The 13,014-nt window shown below is 36.9% G+C and overlaps 1 protein-coding gene across 1 annotated transcript; it reads left to right on the top strand.

Moving 5' to 3' along the window:
• Nucleotides 1-3,343: 3,343 nt before the first annotated feature.
• On the top strand, nt 3,344-11,961 carry LOC146145554 (melatonin receptor type 1B-A-like). The gene is made up of 8 exons (XM_083390609.1): nt 3,344-3,395; nt 3,715-3,857; nt 4,948-5,159; nt 5,936-6,099; nt 6,602-6,725; nt 7,355-7,536; nt 11,230-11,365; nt 11,865-11,961. The coding sequence occupies exons 1-8, from the start codon at nt 3,344-3,346 to the stop codon at nt 11,959-11,961; spliced, it is 1,110 nt and encodes a 369-aa protein (XP_083246735.1).
• Nucleotides 11,962-13,014: the final 1,053 nt, after the last annotated feature.

The following is a 13,014-nucleotide window of genomic DNA, read 5'->3' as shown; positions in this document are numbered from 1 at the left end:
CATTGGGGCAATAAATATGTAATACAATTTCAACTATAAAGTTTATCTTAATGTAGAGGTTTAAGTAAGCAAGACATTTAAATTTCAAAAAGGTTTTCTTAAACATAACCGCCTGATTCCATTATTTTGAAGACAAATATGTGTATTTGTATTTGTCCTACTAATTTCAACGCTTACACTTCAGCCGTGACTGCAATACACCTGTTTTAGTCTTTCAGAATCTTTTTAACTTTAAAGCTTTCTTTACAGAGAGGGGAAGTACTCTCTCTCGAAGGAAACCTACTCATTCGGGTATCTGGCTCCGTTTTGTCACGGAGGTTTTATCGTGATGATGTTCCCCATGTTGAGCGACATCTATCGGCAAGCTCAAATCACTCCAAGGTGACACTAGATGGCTTATAGCTAACGTATCGATGCTTCACGCTCGTAATATAAAACATAAGAGTATTTTGTTCATTTATTTAAAACATGATGTCAGTACATTTTATTTTCTGAACATAATAATAAAATAAAGCTTGTCGCAGTTTGGAGGTTAGCGATAACAAAAGGTCCACCAATTGATTTGCGAAATTGCAGTATTAATTTTTGTGTGAATTAACAGCGCGGTCTATCAGATAATTGTAAATTTTTGCTTTAAACCCATTTTTGTAACGCTTGCGTTTGGTTGTCGACAGAACGTTAAATCAGATGTAATTCTCATAGATTAAAACTTTAGTTTAGGGGGTCGCTCTTAAATAACCAATCAAAAAACGAAAACAACTAGTTAAACAAATAAAATTTCATTGACTGTTTGATCGACAGGTACGACTTGCATTTGGAGGACGTGTTCATTACCGGAATCCTGCGAACGAAACTGGGCAAGAACACGACCAACATAAAGTTGGTGTACGACGACAACGTGTACCCGAGCACGCTGCACTACATGGGCCCGTTCGTGTGGCACATCGGCTCCAACAAGGAGGCCTTTTTTCAGGCTTGGCACATAGTCTACGACCTGATGGATCGCGCGACGGGCAACGGTAAAATCATCCACCGCGGTTTCTGGCCCGGTTCCGAGAATTTCGCCGCACAAATCACGGACGCCGCTCTTGTGCCGGCCAACGATTCGAATCGGGTCGAACTGTTTCTAAACAACTTCGGCTACTTGATAGAGCTCGAGGAAAGCGGTTATGGGTTCGATTACGTCCCACGAAAAGACCGCATCGTTCTGCCGATTTCACGCCTGTATTATATAATCGGTTTCTGTTCGCTGCTCAGCGCTGCGCTGGTGATGTGCACCGAAAGGTGTCGGAAAGGAGGACTGGCTTAGAAACTGATACTTTGCAGCAGGACTGTGGAGTCGGTTTAAAATAACAGTCGGACTTCGGACAAAACAATTACCCGATTCCGAGTCCCGAGTTCGACTCCGGCAAAATGTGCGATTTTCGTACACCTTTACAATTTACAGTTGGCTGCCTTGTTAGTTTGAAATTTTGGTAATGTCTTACTCGAGTCCCGAGTTTCGAGTCCGACTCTAGCTAAACAAACCAAATATGTCGAGTCCGACTCCGAACCCTGCTTTAAAGCCGGCTGCGGAGTCGGTTTTGTACAACCCGAGTCCGACGTTGACCGAAAACATAAAAATGAGTCCCATTCCTGAGTCCTGAGTCCAACTCGAGCCAAATTTAACGATTCCGCCGAGTCCCAAATCCGAAACCGACTCTATCATCCTATGTGCTACTTATCCCCCTAAAAATAAAGCAAACATACAGTAATCCGCTCATAGGGTTGTCTTTAACTCAAAAGCACCACAATTTGGTGTTGAATGATCTTTCACCATCTGTTATTCAACCATTCCAATTTGCAGTTGCGATCTTATCGATTCCAAACTTACTGCACAAGCGCACTATAAGAGTCTATAAGAGTCTTTCTCTACTCCGTAGTCCAAAATAGTCTCGAGTCCGACTACGGCTCTACAGACCCTGCTTTAATTTGTACTGTAGATGCTGCAATATAGGCTAATATTCGAGTCGCCAACGACCTAATTTACGTAACATTCGTTTTTTCTCAGTCGTCCGCTGTGTTAAGTTGTATCCTGAAAATGTATTATGCAAGTGTGTATTTTTTAAGTTCCAAAAAATTATGGTTTTACTCTAAATGGGAACAACTGTGGGTTAACGTTATTTATGTGGGCGTTTCAGCTATAGTAATGCTTTTCGGTTCATGTAGTTCCAAACGCAGATTTTTAAGTTGCACGTCAAACGCGGATTTTTTTAATTTTATGTGTTCTTGTCTTTTAGTAAAAAGCATTCTAACCATTTGGCATCCTAGTATAGGAATATCAAACCCAAACACAATAGTTACCTTTTTAAACATTTTGGATATATTTTTATTGATTTTCAACACTGCTTCGTCTAACTAAACCTTCAGCCTTTATGTTCGTGGCACTTTGTTTGCGATTAGTAAAACTGTAAAATCAACCGAATTCAATTCAATTAGTGTCAAAAAGCCACGACATTTTACTCTAAAATAATGACCAGTGTATACGTTTAACCTTTATGTATTAAGAAACGTATTGTTGTATATCTTTTGTTTTCAGTTTAAAAATTCATACGCTATTGCGGTTGAATCGTTTTCCATTTATGCCACTGTAGCCCGCAATTAATGATTTCCTGGCTTTGTGCAGTGTGGATAAAATGGACATATACTCTATTTATCCATTGGTGCCGTTTAATTGCGTTTACACCTGGTTTATATTGCAACGATGTCATTCATTTATTCTCGCATTGTCAATGGTGCACTAAGAGAGTTTGTTTGAAGGGCTCTTTTTAGTTTAAGAGAGAACTTAACATTTCAGTCCTAACATTTTCATTTCAGTACATGCAGTGAGCAAATAACGCTTATAATGGATGTTAAATGATTCAATTACGTGAAACTATAAAGTTTGATCATAATATAGAGCTAAACCAAAAATGTATTTGTGCTTAAACGTGAAAATAAAATTAGGATTATAGCATAGACGAAAGTGCACAAGTTTTGTTCTCAGGAAATGTGATTCGAAAACGAGTAAACAGACATAATGATAGATTACTATAAAGAGTGCTATATGAAAAAAGTATTAGTAGCAAAATATTCAATTTTAAACTTCTTTACAAAGCAAAGATAATGCAGGCAATTCGATGAAAAATGAAAAGACAGGCGACATAGACTCATAGAGCACCAAGTTGAAAAAATCGGTCTAAATATAACTTGCCAAGCAAACAATTTGTAGAAAAATAAATGTGCCAAATATTTAACTTTCGATAGTTTTAGCAAATCGGGAATCCACAGTATTTGAGTAATTTCTCGCAAAGAAAGCAACATTATGAATACAACCGATGAGGCCGGATCAAGACACTGGGTTTCCAATCAAGTTGGTAAGACAGTTTTTATTAAAATACTTGTACGGTCAATATTGCTCAGTTGTGTGTACAATGGAGTTGAGACAAAGAACAACAACATTGGATAAGTATGATACTATTTTCGCAGATTGTTTAGTTGTATGACAATTACATGTGGATAACTGAATGTGTATAGCATTATATTATGAGAGAACAATCTTTCAGACTGATTATATGGTTCAAACAATTACCTGAATTGTTTTAAAAATTGCAAGACTTTTTTTTAGATTTTACAATCCAACCTGAGTAATTTCTGGACTAACATTTTTTACGTTAAAGTGTTAATTGTATTCAGGAAACCAAAGCTTCAGAGTTATGTTGGAAACGCAAGAAGCGTTATCAGCAGCTGAACTCATTCTTGTTACTGTGATGATCCTGATTTCGGTGATAGGAACTATAGGAAATGTTCTTATAGTTTACGCTGTCATCACCCAGCAAGTAAGCACAAGTCACACATGATTGCCAAGTAGACCTATCGTTTGTAAACCAAAAGAAAAAGAAAACGTATTTAGATCAGGGATATCCGATACTGGACATCGATACGCGATTTTTCTCACTAAATTTTCGCAATCCGATCCTATACCGAATGTCGTCATTACAATGCCAAAAAATAGATTAAATTAAAAAATTAAAACGTTTAATGATATTTTTAGGTAATTATCAATTTGCTTTAACGTAAATAAGATTGGTTAAGTCCAGTTATTATTTTACGATTTGTTAAAAAAATACCTTTCGAGGGAGAAATTGCCGAGTTAGATTGCATAAAAAAAACATGGCTGAATAATCCTATATATTAATTTGATATCGGATCGGCACCGATACCTCCCTAGAATCGGACGAGCACCGATGCTACCAACTTATCATCGGGTATCGGCTCCGATTCGATATTATCGGATATAACTAATTAAAATAAATTGGAAGGTAATTTATTTAACTAATTTAACAAAAAAATGTAAGTTAACTTTTCTTGAAAACTGTTAAACCACTCACTAGGGCAAATTGTTAATTTATTATTCAATCATTTTAATCTCTTGGCATTTAGGCCTAAATCTAAAATATACAGTCCCTTATAGTAAGAAGGCTAATAAAACCAATCGTGGTTGCGTTAAGCTTTCTACAAATCTACTGCTGGAAAACATATACACCTCACAAAATAAACGGCAAGGCAGATTTTTTGCGATTTTAAACAGCCCAATTTGACGCTTTGAATTGCACAGCCTCATTGAGCGAGTCCTGTACAATGTGTATGCTTTTTACATAGTTCGTGTTTTCCACAAACGATGTTAAGCTGAAGCATTGCTATCCAACGCACATTAAATTTTGGATGTAAATCAAACTTATGTCATCGACAGAAAAAAGGTGTTGAAATATCTTATATTGTGTGAATGGATCGTAAAAAACAGGCAATTTCACTGCAGGGCTCAAAAACAATATGTTTGTCCGCCATCGCAACATCAAGTAGAAATCATTTTCGCGAACCGCTTCAAACCGGTTTAATCCAGTCACTGATTACATTATACTTTCGTAGGAGCTTCGTCGCATGACCGGCAACATCTTTATCTGCAACCTTGCGCTGGCAGACCTTATAGTTACTGCCCTGCTTTTTCCGATCACGGCCGCCAACATGCTGAATCACAATAAGAGCGTGGTTTCAGAGCCCGTCTGTGCCTTTCTCGGTTTTCTGCTGGTGCTCAGTTGCAACGCTAGCATCGAAAATCTCATGTTTATCAGCGCGCAAAGGCAAGTTCGTTTTTTTTTAGGTTTTTCAAACAATTTTTTTGCTTTTAGTTCTAGAATTTACAAGTAATGGTTGAATCGTCAGATTCTATTGATGTACTGTGTTCCTTATTTATGATTTAACGGCTTTGTGCAGTGTGGAGAAAATGGGCATATATAATCAGTTTATAAAACGGTGTCGTTTACATCTGGTTTATAGTAATGTTTCGTTCTTCATTTATTCCCGCTTTGCCAACGATGCTCTAAGGGAGTTTGTTAGAAAAGGAATTTATTCAGCATACGACAGAATTTTAAATAGTCCTTTTGTCATTAGCAAAATGAAGTCAATAAGTTGATATAGTTACAAGAAACTGGTTGTTACGCTCAAGCACTTCAATTTGGCTTAAATTTTATTTAAAAAAGTGCCATATGGTATGCATGGAGCGTTTAGTAAAAAAAATTAAAATCCACAGGAAAACGAAATCCACGTAGTTATTATTAGGATTTAAAAATGAAAAACACAATGCCTCGCCTCAACATATTACCTTCACTTTAAAACTAATTAGGAGAAAAAATAACCATACCTTAAGGATAATAACACAATCCAGTCAATAAATTGGATTGACTTAAGTCTTTGAGACAAACAACTTGACTTGGTTTTAAGTCGTTAAGGGAAAATAACTTGTTTGATAAGACCTGCCTAAAATAAAAAGTGAAAGTAAAGCGGTTTACATTCCTAGTGGGTAGTTTGTATTACTTCTAGCTAAAAGCCCACATCAAGATGTTTGTCTATTATTCAGACTGGCTGTCACCAATGTACAAAAGAAGAAACTGCTGAAAAGACCGCTTACCACTTTTTTGACGGCCATATTTATCTGGTGTTGGTCGACAATGCTCGTTTCGCCTCTATTAATCCGCCAACCACACAACAACAAAATGCTACTTATATACGACGAAGGAGCAAGTATTTACCTAAATAAGAAATTATTTTTGTTAAACATGATGTTTAAAGGCTTAAAATTAGGACTTGAAACGAGTACCTTTACGTTCTGCTGATATGTAAGTTACTTAACTATAGATAAATTGCGCCGGGGTATCTAGGTCAAAAGTAAAGCACATGGATTAAAAAATTAGGATAAACTACATATAGCAATTTCTAGAGTCTTCAGACAGTACCACTATCTAAAAAATATTATACCAAATAAGTTATATAAAGGTGGATGGGTGCACAGAGGGAAACTGCTGACAGAGTGTTTTAGTTATTTTCTTTATATACTTTTAATTGGATGATGGTAGATTTACCACTCTTTTCATGGTTAATACCAACAAAACAACACCCCTTTTGATTTGATTTAAACTAAACTTGCGGCATCGCTTGATTGTTATTCATCTTTATAAAATACAATTAGCGTAATTTTTGTTATGTAGTGGAACGATTTCACGCATTTTCCGTGCTGTGTTTTTAGGCATGTGCGCATGGGATGACGTTGCAAAGCCACAGTTCATGATATCCTACATCACCCTGGCATACTTCGTTCCTCTAACTATTTCCATACTCTGCTATTGGATTCTATTCCAGCGTGTCAAGCGGTACGAATACATAAAATGAAAAGGTTGACAAAAAACGTTTTTTTGCAAAAACGTAAGGTTGTAAATTTAAACCTCTTGTTAATACTTTCTAAATCAGTTTGTTTTTTTGTTTCAAAATTGAGGACCGAAAAACATCTTGAAGTAATTCAATCAAGGTATTGTATCTCCGCATGGCGAAATTTATGCAGACCAATGTGTTTTGTTATCATATAAATATAATCCATATACTGAATATTTTTAAAGGCGGTTATGTATAGCGAACTAACGGTTTCTCTTTAAGTATAATATTATTAACAGCTTTTCTTAAATACTCGGATATGAGGAACACATGTAAATTTAGACAGCATCACTTACCAAGCGAAAAACAAAACAATATGCCTTATTGCTGACTACAATCATTTCATCAGCTATATTCACTATACGGCCAAATGTAACAACTATTAATTGAAATCCTATTAATAATTTGGAGTGGCTAATTGTTAACAGGACGGTCGTTTCAACATTGGTTTGCGGTAGGACAATGTACGGGCATCACGACCGCAATGATACAGGTCAACCAATATAAGGCCTAATGAATCTCACCAGGCAAACCGCAGAAAACTAGAAAAAAAAAACGCTTTTTCACACAGGAAAGCAACGGAAATGACGATGAAATCGCGCAACGTGGCACCACAGATGCAGAAAAGAGAAGCAAAGCTCCTGCACACCATAGTGCTTGTTCTGGTCTGCTTTCTGGTTTCGTGGACTCCTTATTGCAGCGTAGTGCTGCTTTCCTCTCTTGGATGGGACTTTGACATTCGAAATCCGCATCGTGAGTTTTGTCTCTCTTTTAGGTACGTCTTTCGTGCGAAACAAGTTTGTTGAAACTATAGCGAGCAACTAATTAGCTGTATGGTATCCATAACAGCCACATCCCTTGCCATATAGCTCACAGCAATGTCTTAATGTTCTTATATAGGTTGACTTTGGTACCACATAGCCAATTTTAACTCTGACTGAATTGGAATGGTAAAAAAAAAACGATTCTGGTTGCACTTAAACTATTAGTATACCGTAAGCCATTGCAGACTCTTCACCGAATCTGTCGATCAATGATGCAAGCAAATGAGCAAGCATTGGCGAATGGTTGTTTCTCGACTCGTTCCCGTCTGAGCCTGCATAGCTCAGTTGGTAGAGCGACGGTCCCGGCTTGGACCGGAGGGCGTGAGTTCGAACCTCACTGCAGGCCAGATGTTTTTCTAGTCTGCCCTGCTTGCATCATTAATTGACAGATCGGTCAAGAGTCTGCAATGGCTTTCAGTATACTAATGATATGTAAGCTGTAATCGTTGGTTAAAATGCAGCTTCAGAAGGCCTAGATTTCAGTTGTAAACAAACATATGTGTGTTCAGGTTTAATTGCACTTAAACTAATAATAAAACCTAAAAATAAATCAGTGTATAAACTGTTGCTACCAGGCATAGTAATATAAATCAAAAACAGCTCCTCTGGTAATTGTAATTGTTAACCAACGTTTCGGCAACATACAAGCCGCCTTCGTCAGGGTGAATGACACTGAACGCTCGTACAATAAATGGAAAGATCAGTGTGTTTAGATGTCATACGATAGATATATATCACTCATATGTACATATTAAACTTGAAGCATAGCTTTCGGGTTTCAATTTTGCACTTAACTTAATCTCTATTAACTTTTTGAGTCAAACGCTGGTAGAGAAGTTGTTTGCCATTTGGACAAGCTAAATCACTTTGTTTCGTTTCTTACCTAGATTGTTTGGATTCGATACATTTTATAAAATGTTTGCTTTGGTACGGTATAAATCACGTAGCCATTGTAGGCGTTCAGTAATGCGGTATTATTTATTGTTGTATAGACGACAAATGCAAAATCGTTGCCTTTAGATAAAAAAAAACTGCCACTTTCAGCTCATTGGCAGTCTTTCACGCTAAGCTGGTTTCCTTAAAACAACGCGGGGGATAAACAAGGCTAGATCAGGACACCAACTTTTAGTTACATAGGGCGACGTTTCGCATATCATTCAGTTCATTGGGCGCTAGAGGGCAGTTTATCGCTTAATAAAATCCGGGCTCAATTGTTCACTGCTGCTGTCGATTTCATCAAAATTAAGCGTACGTTTTTAAAGCGATTTGTCACGCTCGATAAATACAAAAAGAAATAAGCTATTGCTGCCATAATATATAACCGAGTGTTGCTAATCCAGCAGTATTATATAATGTTATATATAAAATACCGCTGGATGAGAAACACTCGGTTAAATACAAAAAGCTCTTATTTAACCCATACTCCATGTACGGGCGATTCATTTCGGTAATGTCATAATGGTTCTTCGCTAACCCGTTACGGTTCGCCCTTGTTGCATTGTGGTTCATCTGAGACCGCTACATGCCTGTCGCAGAAATGCTTCGCTTGTAGAGCTACCACCGCAGACCTATAGCTTTACCTTTGCTTTGCGGTCCGACTTTCGGCGAAAACGATTTTTTCCGACTTGCCCTGTTTTGTCACACGTGATCCCTATTTCAGTGTTTAAGGTTCACAAGCAAGAAGCAGCCTATATGCTAAAGGGCAAGATTTAAGAAAGGAGACTGCAATTCGTGGCAGTGGTAAATTTTTGTGCTGATTATAACGTACGTGGTTTCTATGACTCCGTTAAAACAAATTTCTAAATATATTTTTTTCAGGCAGATTATGACCACTTAAATTAATATATAATCTCCGAAAAAACATGTCGACCACAAATTTCGTGCAATTTTTCGTGTTTGTGTAGTATAAATTTTAGCTTTAGTTTTTAAATCACAATGTATTTCAGTTATATTTTTTGGAATTCACAGAACTTTCTTAATGTCGCATTTAGTTTTTAATATTGCTTTCAGCCATTTATAAATTAGATATACATTTTTGGTCATTCGTCGGTCATTTAACCTCATAGGCCTAATATTGGAATTGTAACGCTTATGTACAAAACTTAAACACACCTTTAAGTAGAGATCAACCGATATCACTTTTTTGAACCGATACCGATAACCGATTTTTTACAATTTTGTCAACGGATATCGATTTTTATATACCTTGGAAAACTTAAAATAATTGACATAAAATTCAAATAACGCAGGCAAAATTAAATCTTATTTTCGTACTAAAATATCGGCCAAAGTATCGGCCAACATTTACCGATACCGATATATCGGTAGAAGCCAAATATCGGCCGATATTATTTGGTAAACCGATATATCGGTCTATCTCTACTTTTAAGTATGTTAAAGTTCGATGTTAAAGTTTAGTCAAAAAATTCAGCATTGCGGCCGGCAAACTGTTGTTTTACTCCTATTTGTTGAAGCCTGTTTCCCACATAGCTCAATATCTTGTGGTCACAGAGAAAAGCTGTGATAAATGAGTGGTAAGTTTTTACGGACTCCAGCCTGAAGACCGTTCAACCCCGTCGAAATAAAACACTTAGGAATAACGCCTAAATATGACATACCTATAGTCGTAATATCGTCTAAATCGGCTAAGACCTAAATTATAGTCGGAATAAGACCTAAATGGCCAGAATAAGGCCTATACAACATTTGACCCAACTCCAAACCCCGCGCTTACTTTATCACTCCCCTAATAATTTCAATTGGAACCTAATTTCTAACACAGCTCATTTTCGGCCACTGATTCTAAACAGAGGGCAAACAATTCGGCGGCAAAACAGCTTGCCTCTATGCACTCCTGCCTAAAACGCAGCCTTATAAAAGGCAAGAAGGTAAACGAAACGTTAATACGTACGCTGGTGCTTGCACAAAAATTATATTCAATAGTAAGCAACTTGACCTAAACAAATAGTTTTTTACAATTTTTACAAACATTGACGATGAACAATTTACTCAATCGTGATATCCTATATAAATACATAAATATCAAATTTCTCCTTTGTAAACTCAAAACTCATTCTCCCTTGGTCGACAACATCTGCCACAATGAATTTTAAACGATGAAATTCTAAAGGTTGCGTAAACATGGAATATTTGCGATGACAACCGTTGTGAAAACAAAATACGGGCAAGAAAAGTAACAATGTTTTCGTTTTCTTGTATATAATTTGGGCATACGGTACAGTAATAGACGGATTAATTACTAATAATTTTTTAGCTTGCCTAATTCGTCGAAAATTGCACTGAATACCAATAATTCAAGTGTAATTTTAGACAGGTTAAAGTTTATACAAGAATTTCATCACACAGGAAGCAATTGAACCAAATTATCACAAGTCTTTCCCTTTTCCGATTCGATATAATTTGCGAATGGAACCTCACTAAACTATCTGCACAACAAGTTTGTGTTTAGCTCGATTTCGATTTTACTTTTATGAACTCTAAACCAGTTTGAAAAGATTAAAACTCCCTAGTTTTAAATCCATCCTAGTCAACTGTCTAGGCTCTGTTCCTGCACAAACAACAAATTCATTAACAATGCTCGAATCGCCATTTGCTTTTCCAGTGAAGCGTCCAACGTCCTGGCTGGGGATGTGCAACTCTTCTATAAACAGCTTCATCTACGGCTGGAACAGCAAGCACTTCCAGCGCGGCTACGTTTGCTGTGTGATGCAAGTCGCTGACCTTTTCACTTGCAACAGGTAATTTTGAGGTTGAACAATTAAACTAGTACAGGGGTTGAACCAGGATCCATGGAGGTAAATTTGAGGTTTAAGGATTAAACTAGTTACTAATAGTATGGATATCCCATATTTTACATTAAATGCCGATTATGGTCAAACAAACAAAACAAATAAAATGTGCGACGTTTAAGGTGGAAAATCAATTTGTTGGATCGCAAATTGTGCCAGACATTCCTATATTAATTTGGTATTGGATAGGCGTCCATGCCACCCTACAATCCAACGAACAACAATGTTTGAAATCGGGCAGGGCATCTGGTCAGACCCGATTTTGTTGGACATCCTTTGTTTTAAGTCAATTAATTTGTCATTTAATTTAAACTCTCTCTTATAAGAATCACAAATACACTTAAGCAAACAAGTTAGGTAAAAGTTTTATTTATTTATCTACAAAGTTGCTATATGCTATAAATCGGTTTCGCCTGTTTTCATAAGGCTTTGCTTTTTCGCTTTCCAGATACAAGCTTCGCAAACGATACATTCAAAAGAGTACACGCAAGAAGCAGCAGTACAAAACGAATGTTAGGGAGCAAAGAGTCAATACCAGAAACTAAATGGAGCATGATGTATTGCTTTAAGATAAATCAATATTGCACAGTGTAAATAATATGATAAAGCTTTAAACATACATCTCACTGATGATGGCATTAGAAATTGCCGAAACGTTTGAAAATAAAGCATGTCGCTTTTAACGTCTATTTGGGCCGTTATTTTCATCATTGAAATATACTATACTTCCATCATTTACAACAGTGGTCGGCAAACTTTTTTTGTCGTGGCCCAAAGTACTCTCCACAGAGCTATTGAAGGCCCACTACGTAAAACTAGTACGAAAAAGTGGCGGATTTAGGATATTTGATTTTAAGCTGAAATATAATACGGCGTCTTGGTGCCCAAAACACTGCCATATCATAATGTAAAACATACTATAAAACGAAGAATATGAGCGCGAATTTTTTTAATTACATACAGTACAAGTTGGGAAAAAATATAGTTCGACAGGCTCCCAGGACCACATTTGGCACGTGGGCCTTTTCCAAGTTGAGTCAATTTTAAAATTTGATGCCACACCAACTTTTAAAATAAAGTGCAATGAATGTACGACTATCAGCACGCGGCCTACAACTACATTATAACACTAAGCTATTCAAATGTAACTCGTGGCCCACTAAAAATGGCTCTGCGGCCCACAGTTGGGCCGCGGCCCACAGTTTGCCGACAATTGATTTACAACATGATATTGTTAATATCAGACACGTTTAAAAACACAATTTGTGTTGTTGCACAATTGCAAAAAGTGCTTGCTAAACCTAATGTCATTTGGGTCAAAAGAACTTTAAAGCAGTTTCGCTGGTTTTGCAACATTGGTTTGACGTTTCACGAAGCGCTTTAAATGCCCTAGTTTAACCTAAAATCAGTGGTTAAAATAAACCGGATCTAGTCTAGGACGCCGTTAAAATAAATGTTTGCGGGACGTTTTTTACCGAGACATGCCCGTCGTTCCGCCATCTCTTTGAATGTATTTAAACTAAGATTCCAGTTGCATGTTTGTATGCTACATCGAAATATAACCTTAGTTTTCTATGTAACGCCACCTCCGAAAACTT

This window comes from Ascidiella aspersa, chromosome 5 (assembly GCF_963924565.1).
Source record: "Ascidiella aspersa chromosome 5, kaAscAspe10.2, whole genome shotgun sequence".
Classification (NCBI taxonomy): Eukaryota; Metazoa; Chordata; class Ascidiacea; order Phlebobranchia; family Ascidiidae; genus Ascidiella; species Ascidiella aspersa.
Note: the sequence above shows the minus strand (reverse complement) of the source record. Positions and strands in the feature narration are given on the sequence as shown.

Excerpts from the sequence above, each read along its gene's own strand:
- LOC146145554 (XM_083390609.1), top strand. The coding sequence starts at position 3,344 with ATGAATACAACCGATGAGGCCGGATCAAGACACTGGGTTTCCAATCAA. Across the intron at positions 5,160-5,935 it reads ATGTTTATCAGCGCGCAAAG|ACTGGCTGTCACCAATGTAC; the intron begins GCAAGTTCGTTT and ends TCTATTATTCAG. Across the intron at positions 6,100-6,601 it reads TATATACGACGAAGGAGCAA|GCATGTGCGCATGGGATGAC; the intron begins GTATTTACCTAA and ends CTGTGTTTTTAG.